We start from the raw sequence: 15,403 nt of genomic DNA on the forward strand, positions 1-15,403 counted from the left end.
TTCAGGACACCTATAGTGTTCAGGACTACTTGATCTCCAAGTTCCGCTGTAACACAACAGCATTTCACTACAAAATTAATATCAATTAACAGAGCTTGGGGAAAATAATGCTTTTGTACAAAAATACTTAATACTCAGTTAAGAACAAATTACCCTTATCTTGTCATTTCAAGAACTGAAATGTGATTTTTGAGCATGTTTCATATCTTGCCATATCCTTAGACTACTGAGAAAGCTCAGGATGAAAAAAAAGAAAATTTGAAAGTGCAATTAAATGGCATACTAAAGGAAGAAAAAAGAGGGGAAAAAAAGATGGTATCTACCACATGCACAGCACTGGATTGCAATTTTTTTTTTTTTTTTTTTATTCTCAGCTAGTGCTGCAGTAAAGACTAAATGAGCTGTGCAATTCTTGTGTGGTCAGCTGTCAGGACCACAGTAGCACTGCACCAGCTGTGAGAGCACAAGCCAGACTGCTGGACACCATTGCCACATCCCTTCCCTTGAGGAATTAGCCACAGCTTTGCTCCTGGACAAGCAGAGGATGAGCTGCCTGTCAGGAGCCCTCTTAGCCAGTCTGCCTGTTGTTTGATAGCTTCAGCCCTGAAAATGCACAGTTTACACACCGTCAATTTACACAAGATTATCTTTTTTTTCCCCCAAATTTTTTGTTCTCAGGAAGTGCCCCCAGCTTTAGAGAGTTCCCACATACAAGAGGAATCTCAAAACCCATTGATAGTGTACATTTCTGCAGACACATGACCAAGTACCTCACAGACATGTGCAAAAATAAACACATGCAGACCCATTTTAATATTGTGGCATTCATCCTTGAAACAATATTTTGGAAATAGCCCTCTGTGGGGTTTTATCTTTAAGCATATCAAGTGTGTTGTGGGATACAGAAGCCAGCAACACTGAAAGTACTTGTAATACATCAATTCCACTTCTTTATGAGCAGTTATGCCCACAATTTGTTTTCCCTTTGTGCTCTACCCTGGATACTGATATTAACATTTCATTCTTTAAAATATGATTAACAATACAAGCAATTTTTGGCTGGTAAATCTGATGATAACAAAAGACATAATTCACAGCTTTTAAAAATAAACTGACTGTAAGGCATCTGATTACTAGATCCATAAAAAATCAGTATTAGAGTAACTTTGCTGGAACCAGGAGGGTTTTGACACATCTCATTAGGCAATATGGTTTTAAAACAATAGGAACTCCTACTGCAAACTCTCCTTCAGGCTTTCCATGGTCTTTCTTCTAAACGACAAGCAAATTTAAGAATTGCTAATAATCAAATAATCACCAGGACAATACAGACATTACAAGTAACAGAGGAGACTTTAAAGTAATTCAGAAGTCTGCCCCTAATGTCATTCATCTCTCCAAATAAACAAACATAAAATCCTGACATCAAGACAGAGTTGACTGGAAGCCAGACACCCTGACTAGTCACTGGAAATTTGGTGCTGCAGAGAAGCACAAACTGATGAGACCCTCTGCTTCCTTTTTTTCTGTTACATTAAGACCAGGGAAAAAAATGTATTTCTTCTATTGCAAGGGGAAAGTTAGTTTTCCCCCAGGAGCTGTACTACCAAGCACTTTGAACATCGTATTCAGGGCTGTGAGACTCACAAGAGGTTACACCCCTGCCCTACATAACATTATGATTCTGCAGCAATCTGGATGGTTTTTATCTTTAATATACAGGTAAAACCTGTAAATGAATGAACACATCTATTTGCCATCAGCTAAATACACTTCTTGTGGTTTCTAGGTAGCACTTTCAATTGTAAAAGTTTTCAGAGTCTGGGCATGTATGAACTCAGAGTGAAAACTCTCCTGTGGAGCTCAGACCCTCTTGCACCAGAGCACAGGCACTGCACAGTAGAATCCAGAATGATAAAAGGCTTTCCATTCTATTCCATATTGCTACTATTAATTTGGGGAGTTTTATTGGCTTGGGTTTTTTTTTTTTTCTTCCTTAGCTGCAGCATGGCCTCTAATAGGAATTCGGAAGGAAAGATTTGGGATGGTGGCACTTACTCGGGGTGTTGAGGAGCCGTGACTTCCTGCAGTGGTAGGCTGCCTCCTGCTCGCAGTACTCAGCACTGCTGATCACGGCCTCCAGCTGCTCTGCACTGCTGCTGTAGTTGAAGGACATGGTGTAGGGCTTCTCTGGACCGGCTCCTTGCACTCTGGTCAGTCCTGTGCTGTTGTGCTGCACTTCAGTCCAGATCTTATCTTCTGTTAAATGAAAAACGATTGAGTGGGAGGTTAACAGCAATTCCAACAAGCAGGGAACAAAAAAACAACTGAAATGCAACGTTTTATTGCAGTGGACAGCAGGGCCCCAGGCTCCAAAATGAGCACTTTGTGATGAGCACCAACAGGTTTGTATTCATTAAAAGTCAGTGTGGCCCACAAAGATGTTTCTCCCTGAACCAGCTCAAGCAAACACTACACTGCCTGCTGAGCAAGACAGAAACTACAAACTTCCTGGGAAGCACAGGAGATCTTCAGCCTCTTCTATTAACAGATATCTGTATAAAATTAGATACCTTTCAACTGGCTTTGTCCCTGAGAGAAAACACATAGTAATATGACTCATGGGGGTAACATCCACGTTATGCCTCAAAGCACAGCCCATGCTGTTGTAACAACAAATGGAAGCAGAGAACTGCAGCTGATGAGCTTGCACAAACTCACCATGAGCAGAAAGCACAATCTCTTGCCAGAAAGTTAAACTGAGAGCATGTTCTTACCACTCAGCTGGAAGTCACATCACTCATTTCACTCAATTCCCAGATTTTTCTGCATATAAGTTGAGAGATGCCCTACTTGGATGACGGTACAGAATGCCATATGACTTGGCATCTGTAGTTAACTCTAAATATTGATGCTTTCCCATGCTGAGGAGCCCATTCTCCTTTCCTTCATTGCATTTACTGGCAGAGCAAGGGATTGTGTAGGTGACAGAAAGAATCTAGGCTTAAGCACAACCTACACCCTACAACCCAGCTCACGATCAGCACTGGGGTTGGCATAATGAGAACACCACATTTAGAAGCAATTTGTTTCCAGCGAGGCTTTTTCCCAGCTGGTTCTGGTATAGCAATGGGCAAGGTAGAAAGGACAACCTGAACAGCCAATTTGCTGAGCTGACACAGAGTTAAAGACAAACTCTTCAAAGAGGATTCATAGGACTGAGCTCTGCACATGCCCAACACTATTAGTAAAAGTCACAACCAGCAAATTTCCTCTTTATCAAAGACCCTGCTTGCCTAGGGAAGATACAAGATACTGACAGGGCAAAAATTTAAGGCAGCAATTTTCAATCATTTGATGAGAAGGAGATTTCAATCTCACTTGCAGAAACACGCAGACAGTTACAGAGGAAGAAGTAAGATCTAGGCAATAGATTTCTATTTTGTTATTTATGCTTCATCAGGGAAACTCTAGATAACAATGAATCATATCTTTTCTAAGCTGATCTTAAAAGCTGTGCATTTAAGGATTCAAATGGTTTTACCGCATTACCTGGCCTGAGTTCTTGCAGAGCCTGAGCTTCCCAGTAACTCCCCAATACACTGGCATGACGAGCCCAATAGCTCTGTGGACACTACAATGCATTACAGTCAAAGTATTTTTCATGGAGCTACATATATGCCCCAGATTACTTCAACAGAATGCTAATAGGTGTACAAAAATCTAAATGGACTATGTGTGCAAAGACACAGATGATTTGATGGATTGTCATTAGGGAGGCATTCAAATGACAGACATGTAACAACAACCATCTGGGGACTATCTAAAGAGGTCTGTTCCAAGACCTGGCTGCAAGTGACAGAGAAATTAACTTGCATTAACTGTAAGGACAGTTTACACACAGCAAACCACACGTTCACTCACAACCCTGTCATCATTTCTGTAATGGCAGACAAAAAGTTTGCTCATAGGTCTGCAATTCTGTGGTTCTTACTGACTTCGGGGAGCTGCTTGTGGATGCTTGGAGTTGGAGCTCAAAGAAACATTGCTGCAATGTGTGGTACAGGAAAGTCAGATTAAAATGATAAGAAATACTGCAAATGTATTGCTTGTAATACTTGTCCCAGTGGTTGTAATCACAGTAAACACTGTAGCACAATACCCTGCACAGTCCTGCACATATATTGCTTCAAACACAATACACTTCAATGTTTTCATAACAGACATCTTGTACATCTTAAAGTAGTGCTCCTTATCAGCCAGTCCCCCTGTTTTCTTTTGCTCTCTCAAGGCAATATTGACAAGAACAGAGTGGATTTTTCAGAAGCAGCTGAGGGTGAGTTAACTTTCCTCTCACAAAAGCTGATAGAAGTTTAACTTCCCGCCTTAACTGAAATAACTACTAAAAAGACAAACACCAAGTTGCTGATAACGTGAGACGAAAAAACAGGAGATGATGGAATATACTGGTTGCTGAAATTCCAGGTGGGCTGTGAAAAACACCTCCCCACTGAGAGTTCTGAACATATTTTTAAGAAAATGCAATAAAATCAATGCTCAAAAGAGTGGCTACAGTGCTGCTCAGGAAGTAGAGCAGCCTAGTGCTCTAGTTGTACAGTGGTTAACATTGCTGTACTTTCCAGGCTGTATATCAAGAAAAGTGCCATGTGGGTACCTGAAAAGTTAAAAGCATCAAGAGCTGACAATTTAGAAGCAAAGAAGTAATACTAGGAAAAGCTGATTAAAAATAGCATAGCACAAAACTGTCTTCCCAGAAAAAGTGTTGGAAATATAATTAATTGACATGTTTGAAATGAGGTTGGACAAGGTATCAGCAAATATACTGTAAGCAGCCAGCACTCAATTTACAGGAGTGTTGGACAGGCAATGTGACAGGTCTTCCTCTTATCTTCCTCTATGATTGTTCATTAATTTTCAGCAGTCTTGTTATCATTGCAGCTGCACACAGCTGTCCCAAGAGCTGAACTTTGACATTCTAGCCCTGCTTTTCCCCATAGGATCATTTAGAAATAAGTTGACCTGTTTTCCATCCTCTAGTTTACAAAGGGAAGGGAAAAACAAATCAAGTTTCTTTCTGTATTCAAAGTAATTGCGATTTAGCAAGTACATCAGAATGGAGTTAAAAAAGTTACACACAAGAGAAAAATTTTGAAGTTACATTTCAGAGATTTCCTAATCTACACATGCCCAGTCTTTTAGGCTTAATACTTCTACAGATCATATCTATGCTACAGTGGTCACTTCCAAGTTTCCCTCTGTGCTTCACCTTTGAAGTAAAGGTGCCCATCAGTTCAGCTTTTCAAAAAAGATCTGTGTCTTTCTCATTGATCTAGTGACAGGGAAGTCACAGCCACCAGCAAGCAAACCTCAGATCAGAAGGGCAGCTCAACACAACACAGAGCTGGTGGCAACAAGGTGAGAGGAAGACAAGGAAGAGAAATCTATTCCACCATCTATTCCACACTTCTTCCCACTTCCCAGGGAAAGAGTAAGTACTTCCATTTTAGAAAGCAGCACATGAGGTGTAGAGGGGCAAGGAAATGCAAAGTCAAACACAATCTGCTACAAGAATAAAGGATTGCATTCACATCACAGTAAAAAAAAAACAAAAAACCTCAAAAAACAAACTTCCTTCTTTCAAAAGGACACCGTTTTGTTTAAATGCAGCAAGTGAGACTGAAAATTATTTAAACTTTAGATTGCTTTGGACAGAGTAGAAGAGCCAACAGTGCTCCCTCCTGCATCTCCACTGGTCGAGAGAGAAGTTACTAAGAGCTAGAGGGCAGTAAATTCTTGAACCATTCCAAGACAACAGCAAGATCATTGCATCTGCTTCCATAGATCACAAAACCACTAAAAAATAATCTCAACATTTCTTCTGAAGACCATCACCTTTCAGATCAGCCCTTGGGGTTTATTCAAATCCCAGTTTCTCCACCTCAAACTTGGCAACAATCAGAAAAAGATCATTCTATTTCTCAAATTCACTTGCACAAGTTTAGCTAGGGTAGCTCCCAAAATATCACTGCCTGCCTCAGGATGAGGTCAAGGCATCCTACCCTCCCTACTTGACTGGCAGGTCCTCTGAAGCCTCCTGACAATGATCTGTGATCTGGCACTTCAGGCAGGTTCAGGACCTGTGTGAGACACGGAGCTGCCATCTGAAGGTGCCCACAGATCACTCCAGCAATCAGAGAACAGCTGTCTGCACCTGAGCTCTGGGTTAGGCATTTGCCTTTAGAGGCACACCTCTACACCAGTAATGCCCACAGCTTTTGAAAATGGGGCTTCAAACACTTGTTCCTGCCTCATAATGCAAAGATTTTTATTTAGCCTTTGCTCTACTGTGTTTACATTATGTTTTTATGCAATGATACTGTAATCACAGGTGCAAACCAAGCCGAGCACCACTACCTCCTTCTAGTCATTTCCATACCTGGAAACCATTAAACTACACAGAAAAAGCTCTCTTCTCATGTATTTATACTAAGAAGTTATTATTATGTTTTTACATCTGTCCATACTACACTTTTTTTTCCTGTTTACTCCATTTAATGAGTTCTCCTTGTACTTAACGAATCTGCAATGGGAATTAAAAAGCTGTTGTCCAGGCATAGGTTACTGCTAATTTTTATCTTCTATTACTCCATTCTACTCTTTTATTACTTTCTCAGCTTGGTAAAATTTCAAACTAAACACAAGCTGGAAGTCATTCAAAACCAAATAGGAGACTGCAGCCACATCTTCTTTTGTATAATGTGGAATAGTTTAATGCAGCATTGAAAAGCAGATTTCCTAAATGCTTGTTAAATTATTTCCATAATTCAAAGGTGACAATGCTTTAATTTCAGGGTAATGCTACAGCTTTATGACTTCACAGTTTTATTTAATGGTCCAATTCACTAGGATATTATGCTGTCTGCATTTGGTCCTAGGAGATGTTTTTACAGCATGGGACTGCAATGCATTAAGCACATTTTAGACTCTCTGTTTAGCCTAGCCCATAGTTCTATCATCTTGCTGGAAACCTCCAAGTTGCTTTTGACGGCACACAAATTAAATTGTGGGAAATTAGAGCAGCTGGAAAACAGGCTTTCAATGAATTCTGTATTGTCTAATTCTCATTTTTATTCTTCAACTTGAAATATCCCTGTGGAGCATATTCCACCCATACAAACTGCATCATTCCTTTGTGATTTAGGAGGTTTGTCACAAAACAAGATTATTCAGACTGATTAAATTGCCAACAAGCCAAACATACGGTAAATGCTACATGAGAGAAAAAAATAACTCTCAGAGCTCATACGATGCATTTGTTTCATGGTGCTCCACACTGAATGCCAAATTTTATCCTGAATGCTGTACCTATAACTAAAAGTACACAAAAAAGAAAAGACTTTCCTTCTGAAACACTGTACTGTTCTAAGCTGCAGGGGCAGGTCAACCCAGCTACTCTAATACACACTCCCCTCAAAGGATATTAAAAGACCAATTTCTTATCTCAGACAGGTTAATTTGCCCACTCCAAAGAAGTGTTTTCTGAGTCTTCTCTGAAAGCATCCCATTACTATTTTTGTATCTTTTTTTTTTTTTTTTTTTTTCCCTGCTGACTGACCCAGCAATATATGCTTCTGCAGCTTCTTTTCTGCTCATCAGCTTCCTCCTGAGCTCTGATTCAGCCACATCCATCCAGGGCACTGCAAGGCATTCAAGGCAATTCTCAGCAGAATGACTGTGCCAGATGTCTCTGATGGATGACAACAAGACACCTCTTTTGTGACATCTTGCACCCTCCTCCCCCAAGGTTCTGGAAGAAGATTTAATAAAAATACAAAAGAGAAACATATCAATTATCAGAACTGTTGTGTGCCAAAAGACTGGTAGTATTTGAGGGATAAACTGTAAATCTTTAAGGGCTGCCTTTAATATAAACAGTAGTAAATAATTTGTAAGGAATTTCCATTGGTTGTTTTCTCTTGTGATAAAATCAATAATAACTACAGACAGTAAGCTACAGGGTAGAGGGAGTTTGACCATTTAAATTGTTGTTCCAAAATCCTGTAGCTGCAGGTACTAAAGGCAGAATTAAGGGCATGACCTCCTCCTAACTGTTCTTGCTTCTGCCCGGGGGCAGCCCTCCTCTTCACATGAGAATTTCCCAAGTCCACAAGAAATGCAAAAAGGGCTGAGTACATGGTGACTCCTGTATCTGTGTAATTGCTATACAAAGCAAAAAGGAGATGGCTTCTTATGGAAAATAGATTAAGGAATTCTAAGCAGATGAGCTGAGATTCATGTTTGGAAACAAAGGGAAAGATGGGTTCCATGGACAATAACACAACTGATTGTTTTAGGAACATCAATGGGGATATGTACTATATGGGAAAATAAAAATCCTTAATCATTGTTGGCTGAATGAAAAAAAAAAGGACTCAATTTGAAAAAAATGGCAAGTACAATTCTGATGATCTACTTTACCTCTTATTACAATCCCATACTTTTTCAGAGATTTAGACACAGTTTCTATGCAGTTTTTTAGACTAAAAAACCCCCTTTTTCTTGCATCAGAGAAATCAGCAGTATTTGCACTTTGAGATGAGATTCCAAAACAGAAATTATATGCAACAAGTAGAGATGTGGTTTTGTTAATTAATGATTTTTTCATTGTGGCAGTTTCAAAAATAGATCTTGGACCAGCAGCAAGACCTGAGATAAGGTTGCAACTTTCCCCAAACTGCAATCCTGGAAGAAAAAAAGGGGAAGAAAGGAAAGGAAAACTCTTTGAGGACTGGAAAAATATCTGGCAAAGATAAACTGAATCATTGATTTAGTCATGGCAATTTCTAAGCATTATTGATTTGATAGCCCAGGGTCTGAATACTGTAAAACAGCATCAGTAGAGAAGTACAGTGACAAGATGACTTAAGTGTACTGCAAGCAAATCTTTTAGATTTCAAGGGTAAAATTTACTCAGAAGGAGATGAGAAAAGTTCATTCCACTTTTCAAACAGGACAGAAAAACAAGCACACAGAAGTAGACTGCATGTCTATAAGCTTTGTCCTGGAAAACATGGTTATTAGCATTTAAGTAGTACTCCAGACAGACCAATAGATTTCTAAGCTGCATGAAAAGAATAAGCCTCACAATGATAGAAAGACTGCCACACCTGAGGTTCAGAGGGTCTATCAGTCATCTTTTCTATTGACAGCTATGAATCTTCAATTAAGATTAATTCAAGTGGGCTGATTATCAAACAACCAGCCTACAAGGAAGATCTTTCCCAGCCCGGGTGGCAGTTCATTACCCCAAAGCATGATACAACACACTCTTTCTGCACATCATGTCAAAAAGGCATGGCCATGGCCCCCATGGATGACTGGAGACTCAGGAAAAGCGAGCATATCTAGCTTACATTCCCATGTGGATGGCCCTGCAAACATGCCAAATGTGTCCCCAAAGCACTCAATGCAACCACCCTAATTTAATAATCCCTGCACAGACCCATTCACATTCTCATGGTGTCCTTCATGGCATCCAGCTACATCCAGTCATGGCTTGGGCACATACATTTTTTTCACTTCCCCACACACAGATGCATATTCGGTGTGGATTCTTCAGCGTTTCTTACAAATGATAAATTTCCCTGTGAAAGTGACTTTGCTCTGTGTATAACGGGTATATATGGTGAAAACAACATTATGTTAATAAGGTGCTGTCTTCTCCTTTTACATTTAGTTTTGAGGGTTTTGTCTTTCACTGTCATTGAACTGTCTCTCTTCTCCTATTGTAAGAAAATGAAAATGAGCATTGCTTCTGTCAGTGAACCCCATTCACTTTGAGTCTTCCCATTCTAAATAGTCCTGGATTATTTACTTTTAACCTCTCTTTGTACAGATGTCTTTCTATGCCTTTGACTAGGCACATTAGTGTTCCTGACAACCTCCTATTTCAACAACATATTTTACCTCTAGTAGAAATAAACAGCCCCTTTTAAAGTGCTTCATACACTCTTCTCACTTCTTGACCAATAAGTATGCTATACTTGTAGTATATTATACTATTAAATAGTAGCACGTCATCAACAGTTTTTTGTCACCTTGCTTTTTCAGCCACTTCTTCAGACAGTGGATAAGTACATTTACCCACTCTAGTATCAACTATTCATCAGATATTCTGTAACACTACTGTTAAATTTCTTGCCATGCTGAAAATTGACTTTTTATTTTTTAATATTTTTTCCTTTTTTTTCCTCCTTGCAACATTTCCTTTCCCTTATCTCTCTCTCCCTCTTTGTGTAACTGTCCGATTCCCTCTCAACACACACAATCACAATTTTCTCCTTTATTCAGAATTTCTATTCAGCAGTGGGCTCTAAAGTTGACAGGCTGCAGAGAAACCACTGCAAACATGAACACAGTAAACTAACTCGTAATGTTGATATTTCCATATCCACACCAGTCACTGGATACCTATGACCGGACACCAATATGCAAGAAATCTGGTGTTTATCTGCCCCAGCTAATAACTGGCTACAAACAACTTCGCTATCTGAATCCCTTCAATTAAACAGGTAAAAATGCTGTTAGAAATTACTTTAAAAAATAGAAAGGAACTTAAATTAGAAAGAACTTTAAAAAAAAGGTAAGTGAACATTAAAAATCACTTTTCTTTAAATGCAATGCTTTAAATGAGTTTTAAATGCTCATTTCTGATGGTTGGATTTCTTCCTTGAATTCATCCTTCCCAGCTTAAAGGCACTGTAACTCCCAGAAGGCATGAGCTCTCTGCACCTCCACTTTTAAAAACACTAAATGAGTCATTGCCCTGAATTTTCCATTCCACCTCCAAATTCTTCAGCTTGAACACATTTTGGGCATAAAGAGGTTACTCCTTCTTGAACTGTATACAGAAAGAACTGCCAGCCTGAGAAAATAAAAGCTTTATTTAGCTCAGGAGCCCACCTCTGCCTCTGACGGTGAAGAGAAACCCAGGAAAGCCAAAAGGTTTTCCTGAAGCTCATTCTCATTTCCCAATGGTCTTTGCCTCACAGCTACCTGAGTGGGAAGCTACAACTAAACCTTCATGTTTACTTGCACCTTCTGAATCTATCAGACAAAACTGGGGCTTTTTCCAGATGAGTTGTACTCCCTCTCTTGATCTATCAGCCTCCTTGCTGTCTGCTGCAGGTGGTTTCAAGTTGAATTCATTGCATCAAGAAAAAGCAAGCAAACAAAAAACTCCCAAATCCAGCTGTGTAATCATTTAGGTGTCCCTTATCTCATGTATGATGAAAAAAGAATCAATTCCTATGTTGTTTTCTCTATGCCACACATGATCTCCATGCTCTCCTGTGACAGTTCCCACAACCATTTTTTAATTTGTTTAGTCTCCCCACACATGGAAGCCATCCACGTTTTTCCATTCTCCGGAGGTGTGTTACAGATTTACGTCACAGAACAATAATATTTTTCCTGTTCCTTTCATGTACCTAGTGTAACAACACAGAATTTTGTATTTCACCTTTCCCTGAATATGGAGCACTTTCAGAAAACTAAGCAGAGGCATCATCTGAAAAAAGAAGCAAATTCAGAATTTCTGTGTACACAAAGTAATTTTTTTTTCTACTTTACACTTAATCAACTACTGTAAACAATTTTTATGAGAATAACAATAAGAGAAGTTCCCAGAGAGAAAAGAAGCTCTTGTGATATTTATTTGACCCAGAAGCATAAGTTTTCCACACTAGGAGTTTTCCCCACCTCCACCTTTCTCATAACCAATGTTATGAGACTGTCAGCAAGTTCATTATAGATAGAGAGAAAATCAGGTATATGCCTTCTGGATTTCTGCCAGGTAAGGTTTTTTTGAGAAAAGCAAATGCAAGGTGTTTGTCAAAAATCCTACTTCTTCAGCAGAGATAAAAAGCACTGACAATGTTTTGATCACACATATTTATATGATAAATAATAAAAATGAGCACATTTCCCGTATTGAAGATCAAGGAAGGATATTCAGACAGAAAGGTGAAACTCTGTTTCAATTCTTCGGAGATTCAACAGCAAAGGAGACACATCTTATTAAATATTTGTTACACTTGAATAAAAAACATACTTAATAATTAACTGTTGTGCATTTAATTAACATAATCACTGCCCAATTAAATAAAAATGAAAATTTAATTTGAGGCACTTTAAGTACAAGGAGATTAAGGATAAAATATGAATATCCTGAGTCCTCAGTTTTCAGCACTGAGTGTGGAAGTGAGATGTGGCAAAGTAGTTCAGCCAGAATTAGCAATTTAGAAAGGGTAATAAAACATTCCTTCATCCGCACCTGGCCACAGGAAGCAAAAAATGCCAACAGGAGACGGTGTGGGAAATTTCAACTCCACTTCAAATATAAAAAGCAGAAAGGAAGCCCTCCCATCCATCCCCATCCACAATAAGGGCCATGTAATCTTTCCTCATACTCTTGGCTTGACAATCCTATTTACAAAATAGGACTCATGTAAGGGGAGAATTTGCCAGACAGGTCTGTTCATTTGAAACAATTCTTATTTTAAACCTATGGAACTGTAAGGTTAAAAAGCCTCAACCAACAGGTCACCTTGCCAGGCTCTTGCTCTGCTACCCATCTCTTTGGTGTCCCCTCTCATAAGATCATCATGCATTCTCCTTCATACAAATACCAGGGACAATCAAGGTTTCCACTCCTTGGAATGCCAAAGGCAGCGTACTTGTATGAGGGGATGTATTGCTGCTTGCATCAGCCTAGAAAGGTTTATAGACAGCTCAGTGAGATGAGTTTAATAATAATTCCCAGATTTAGTATTCTAATAAAGCAGAGAAACCATTCAATTACAAAAGAATGGTTTGGATTATAAGTTTCTACCTCTTTAGTAAAAAACAAACATCTCATCAAAAGTTATTATGAAGTGCCCTTTATAAGGTGCAGACACTGTTGTATATATCACTTAGCAAGGCAAATCCTTCAAACTTATTTTAAAAATCACTTTTACATGGATCTTATTTAAGGAAACATCTCAAAGTGAAACCTCAGATACAACTTCTCTGCTTCTTCCCACTCCTGAGCTGTATTATTGACATCTCTATCATTTTATTAAGACCACCTCAAATCAAATTAGACCTGAGATCAAGCAGCCAAGTCAAGGTTGGGTCATTACCTGTTATATTGCAGAAAACACGGAGCGGTCCCAGTGGTCCACTTCCATCAGAATCGATGTAGAAGAAACCTGATGTCTTCCCTTGGTGTCGGTAAGCCTCGCAGGACTGCTCATAGACAGCTTCAAAAGAAAGAGAGAGTGACTGCTTCACAGCCAGAGCACATGTTTAATACATGAGTACTGCATTAATTGTTGCCATAACATACCCTGTTAGCACACAGCTGATTAGCTTACTGCATCTAGGCCTGAATCCATGCTCAAAATCACACATTTCTTTAACTAATTCCTTGAACTTAATTACAGGTACTTGCTTTATTTTGGATTAAAGTATGTAAATACTTAAATAAAGGGATATGAACTTTCAAATGTGACATATCTAGTTATGGGGTGGTACATACCTTCACCATGCATGGTATTTGAAAGCCATACCTACATACACACAGGTACACATGAATTACTACCTAGGCATGCACTTAAGTCTTGTCAACACAGATGACAGATACTTTTGCCAGTCCTTACCTTCCCTGCAGGATAAGGTTAACAGGAAGCATTAAAGCCCCACCATAGTCTACTATCCAAATTAAATCCATTGTCGCCCAGCAGAAAAGCTCAAGCTCAGACATGGTCTCCATCCTAGGTTACGCTTTTATGCTTTAGACCTAATTTTATACAACCAACTCTTTCTCTCTGCTTATCAACGTTGTTCTCTTAGATAACCAGTACTCATGAAAACCAAGTGGTTAATACAACAAGTACAGCAGGTCACCAAGAGCAACAAAAGAAGGAAAAACAGTCAATCAGTATGATCTTTGTATTGGAGGCATATTTTCAGGAAAGTTACAACTGTCACTTCATATGAGGCAAAGACAAAACTCACGCAGACAGGCAGTCCAGGAGTACCAGAAAGTCACATGTATGATCCTGGACCTTGAACAACAACCTTCAATCTCATTTCAGGAGAGCTGATTTATTTTCTCCCCACCTGCTTAAACATACCTGATTATACTGACAAAATTATTCTCCCTAAGAGTTTATAACTGCTGTGTTGAGACTGTAAATACAAATGCAAATTTCCCAGTGCTTTTCTTCTGAAAGGAACTCTGGGAGCTTTGCAGATTGCTGGCAGGGCCAGCACTTCCTCACCATTCCTAAACACAATCCCTGCAGAAGACAACTGCTTCACAGCAGCAGGAATAGCTCCTTACTCTCACTCCTGTGCACACATGGATTCACATCCCTCCTTTTCCCTCATTCCTTAAAGAAACTTCTCTAATGAAACTTTCAAAAAGGCATATATGGCGAGTCCTGAAGCAGCCTTGTCTGATGAATGCTGTAAGATAGTTCACCACTTAGATCTTGGACATTCCTTTACTTCTGCCAACAAAATAGAACTACAGTTCTAGGGATTCTGGTCCAAACTGGCTATGGATTAAGTCTCACTGTTCAATCATTTGTACACTCACCAAAATATGCTTTTCCCTTGAACTCTTTTTGCCTGACCAGACATCTTTAGCAGACAACATCACTGAGTGCTAAACAAGCACAGAACTACCCTTCCCAGGGTTAAGAAGCTGCTTAAGTTACTCAGCACCTGATGAGACAGTGCCTTAATTAGCATCCATGCCATAATAAATAGAATTAAGAAAGTTTTTCCTCACAGCCTGATGTATTCAAGCATGGTAGGAGGCCTGAATATCTCTAAATTCCCACTGTGATAGCTGGCCAAGAACACATATTAAATGCAAGTTAAATAAAATCCCCAAACCAGAACCTATTCTTCCAGTGTTCACAACCTGAGGGGCTGACAGAGTCCCTGAGTTGCAGAAGTGCTGACAGAAGCAGTGGGCATATGGAGGTCAGGAGAGAGATGGTAACAGGCAATTAAGTAAGCAACCAAGGAATCATGGTTTGATCAATTTGCAAAGTTCTAAAACTGCAGTTCACTTTGTGAATTTGCTGTCATCATCGTTACAGGACACTTCATCTTGTCTCATTAGGGAATATGCCAATTGCTTCCTCTGAATTGTTTGCTGAAGTGTTTTTGAAGACAAAGAATGGTGAGAGGGGTAGAGACATAAAACAAATATGTTGTCAGTGAACTGGCACAGCAAATCTCAGTCTTCATCACAACTTGTTCTTTCTAAGTGTTCTTCTTCTTGACTGTCATTTTGGCTGGAGCCCAGATATACTTTTTTCAA

The 15,403-nt window shown here is 39.3% G+C and overlaps 1 protein-coding gene across 1 annotated transcript in view; it reads right to left on the reverse strand.

Moving 5' to 3' along the window:
• CNTNAP5 (contactin associated protein family member 5) overlaps nt 1-15,403 on the reverse strand; it is a 197,340-nt gene that overhangs the window by 76,028 nt on the left and 105,909 nt on the right. The window contains exons 13-14 of the mRNA XM_041405185.1: nt 13,206-13,325; nt 2,059-2,259 (exon numbers count right to left, since the gene is read on the reverse strand). Of these exons, the coding sequence (XP_041261119.1) occupies nt 2,059-2,259; nt 13,206-13,325 (321 nt within the window). The remainder of the gene's footprint in view (nt 1-2,058; nt 2,260-13,205; nt 13,326-15,403) is intronic.

This window comes from Onychostruthus taczanowskii, unplaced genomic scaffold (assembly GCF_017590055.1).
Source record: "Onychostruthus taczanowskii isolate IOZ18803 unplaced genomic scaffold, ASM1759005v1 scaffold10, whole genome shotgun sequence".
In the NCBI taxonomy this organism is placed as follows: Eukaryota; Metazoa; Chordata; class Aves; order Passeriformes; family Passeridae; genus Onychostruthus; species Onychostruthus taczanowskii.